The 1048-nt window shown below is 62.1% G+C and overlaps 1 protein-coding gene across 1 annotated transcript in view; it reads left to right on the forward strand.

The window, feature by feature from the left end:
- Window positions 1-763, forward strand: part of DLGAP3 (discs large homolog associated protein 3) — a 56664-nt gene extending 55901 nt beyond the window's left edge. Inside the window, exons 13-15 of the mRNA XM_015572778.1 lie at window positions 1-58; window positions 282-485; window positions 614-763. Coding sequence (XP_015428264.1) covers window positions 1-58; window positions 282-485; window positions 614-763 — 412 coding nt within the window. The remainder of the gene's footprint in view (window positions 59-281; window positions 486-613) is intronic.
- The last annotated feature ends 285 nt before the right edge of the window (window positions 764-1048 follow it).

Raw genomic sequence — 1048 nt, forward strand, 5'->3', positions numbered from 1 at the left:
GCAGCTTCTCCTGCCCCAGAATGTTCTGCAGTTCTTCAGGCTGTGTCAGCAGAGCATGGTGAGTGCCCCTGGGTGCAGAGCCTGTCAGACGTGTGTGCCTGCAAGGTGCCCAGGGTGTGTGCCTGGAGGTGGGACCAGGTGTTTGTCAAAGGGTTTCTTGCCTCCCTGTCTCCCACTCCCCCCACCCCACCCCACTCTCCCAAGTTGAGGGTGGGCGGGGCTTTCCCGGGTCCTGGCTGGGGCGCAGACATTCCTGACCCTCATGTCTCCTTCCTCTGCAGGACCCCACTGCGTTCCCTGTGCCCACCTTCCAGGACCTGGCGGGTTTCTGGGACCTCCTGCAGCTCTCTATCGAGGATGTGACCCTCAAGTTCCTGGAGCTACAGCAACTCAAGGCCAACAGCTGGAAACTCCTGGAGCCTAAGGTGGGGGCAGGTTCCTTGAAGCCAAGAGTCAGACCCTGGAAAATGCCCTTCGCCATGGAGGCATGTTGGGGGTGGGGGTAGGGGGCCAGGAGGAGACCTGGGGGCAGCAAAGGCAGCCCTGGACAGGTGATGGTGACCACCTTCTTCCAAAATGACCGCCCTGGTCACTGCTGCCTGCTTGGCCCTAGTGCTCATCGCTGCCGCAGCTGCCAGAACCCGAGGGGGCAGCAGCCACCCTGGGCCAGCTGCAGTTTGAGGGCGCAGACCTAGAGCTTCCGAAGGGCGGGCTGCCCTCAGCTCGGACCTACAGGGGCCCCTCAGCCGTCATCCCACACTAGACCTTGTCCTGATGGGCCCGAAGCCCGGTGTGTGAGCGCCCTCCACAGCCCCCATTGCCTTGCCTGCATCCCTCCGGACCTGCAGTGAAGCAAACACTGATTCGGAACCGCGCCACCCAGGGGCGTTGGAATCAATATTTCTTTAAAAAGAAAAATGTGCGTTTTGACCTTGTGGGAACAGGTACACGCGGGGCTTGGGGTGCAGGCACAGAGAGCAGCGTCTAACGGTTACTAACCGCTCCCAGCTGGCCGAGCCCCGGGGGAGGAGGGTTCCTCCCGGGAGCG

Source organism: Myotis davidii, unplaced genomic scaffold (assembly GCF_000327345.1).
Source record: "Myotis davidii unplaced genomic scaffold, ASM32734v1 scaffold88, whole genome shotgun sequence".
Taxonomy (NCBI): domain Eukaryota; kingdom Metazoa; phylum Chordata; class Mammalia; order Chiroptera; family Vespertilionidae; genus Myotis; species Myotis davidii.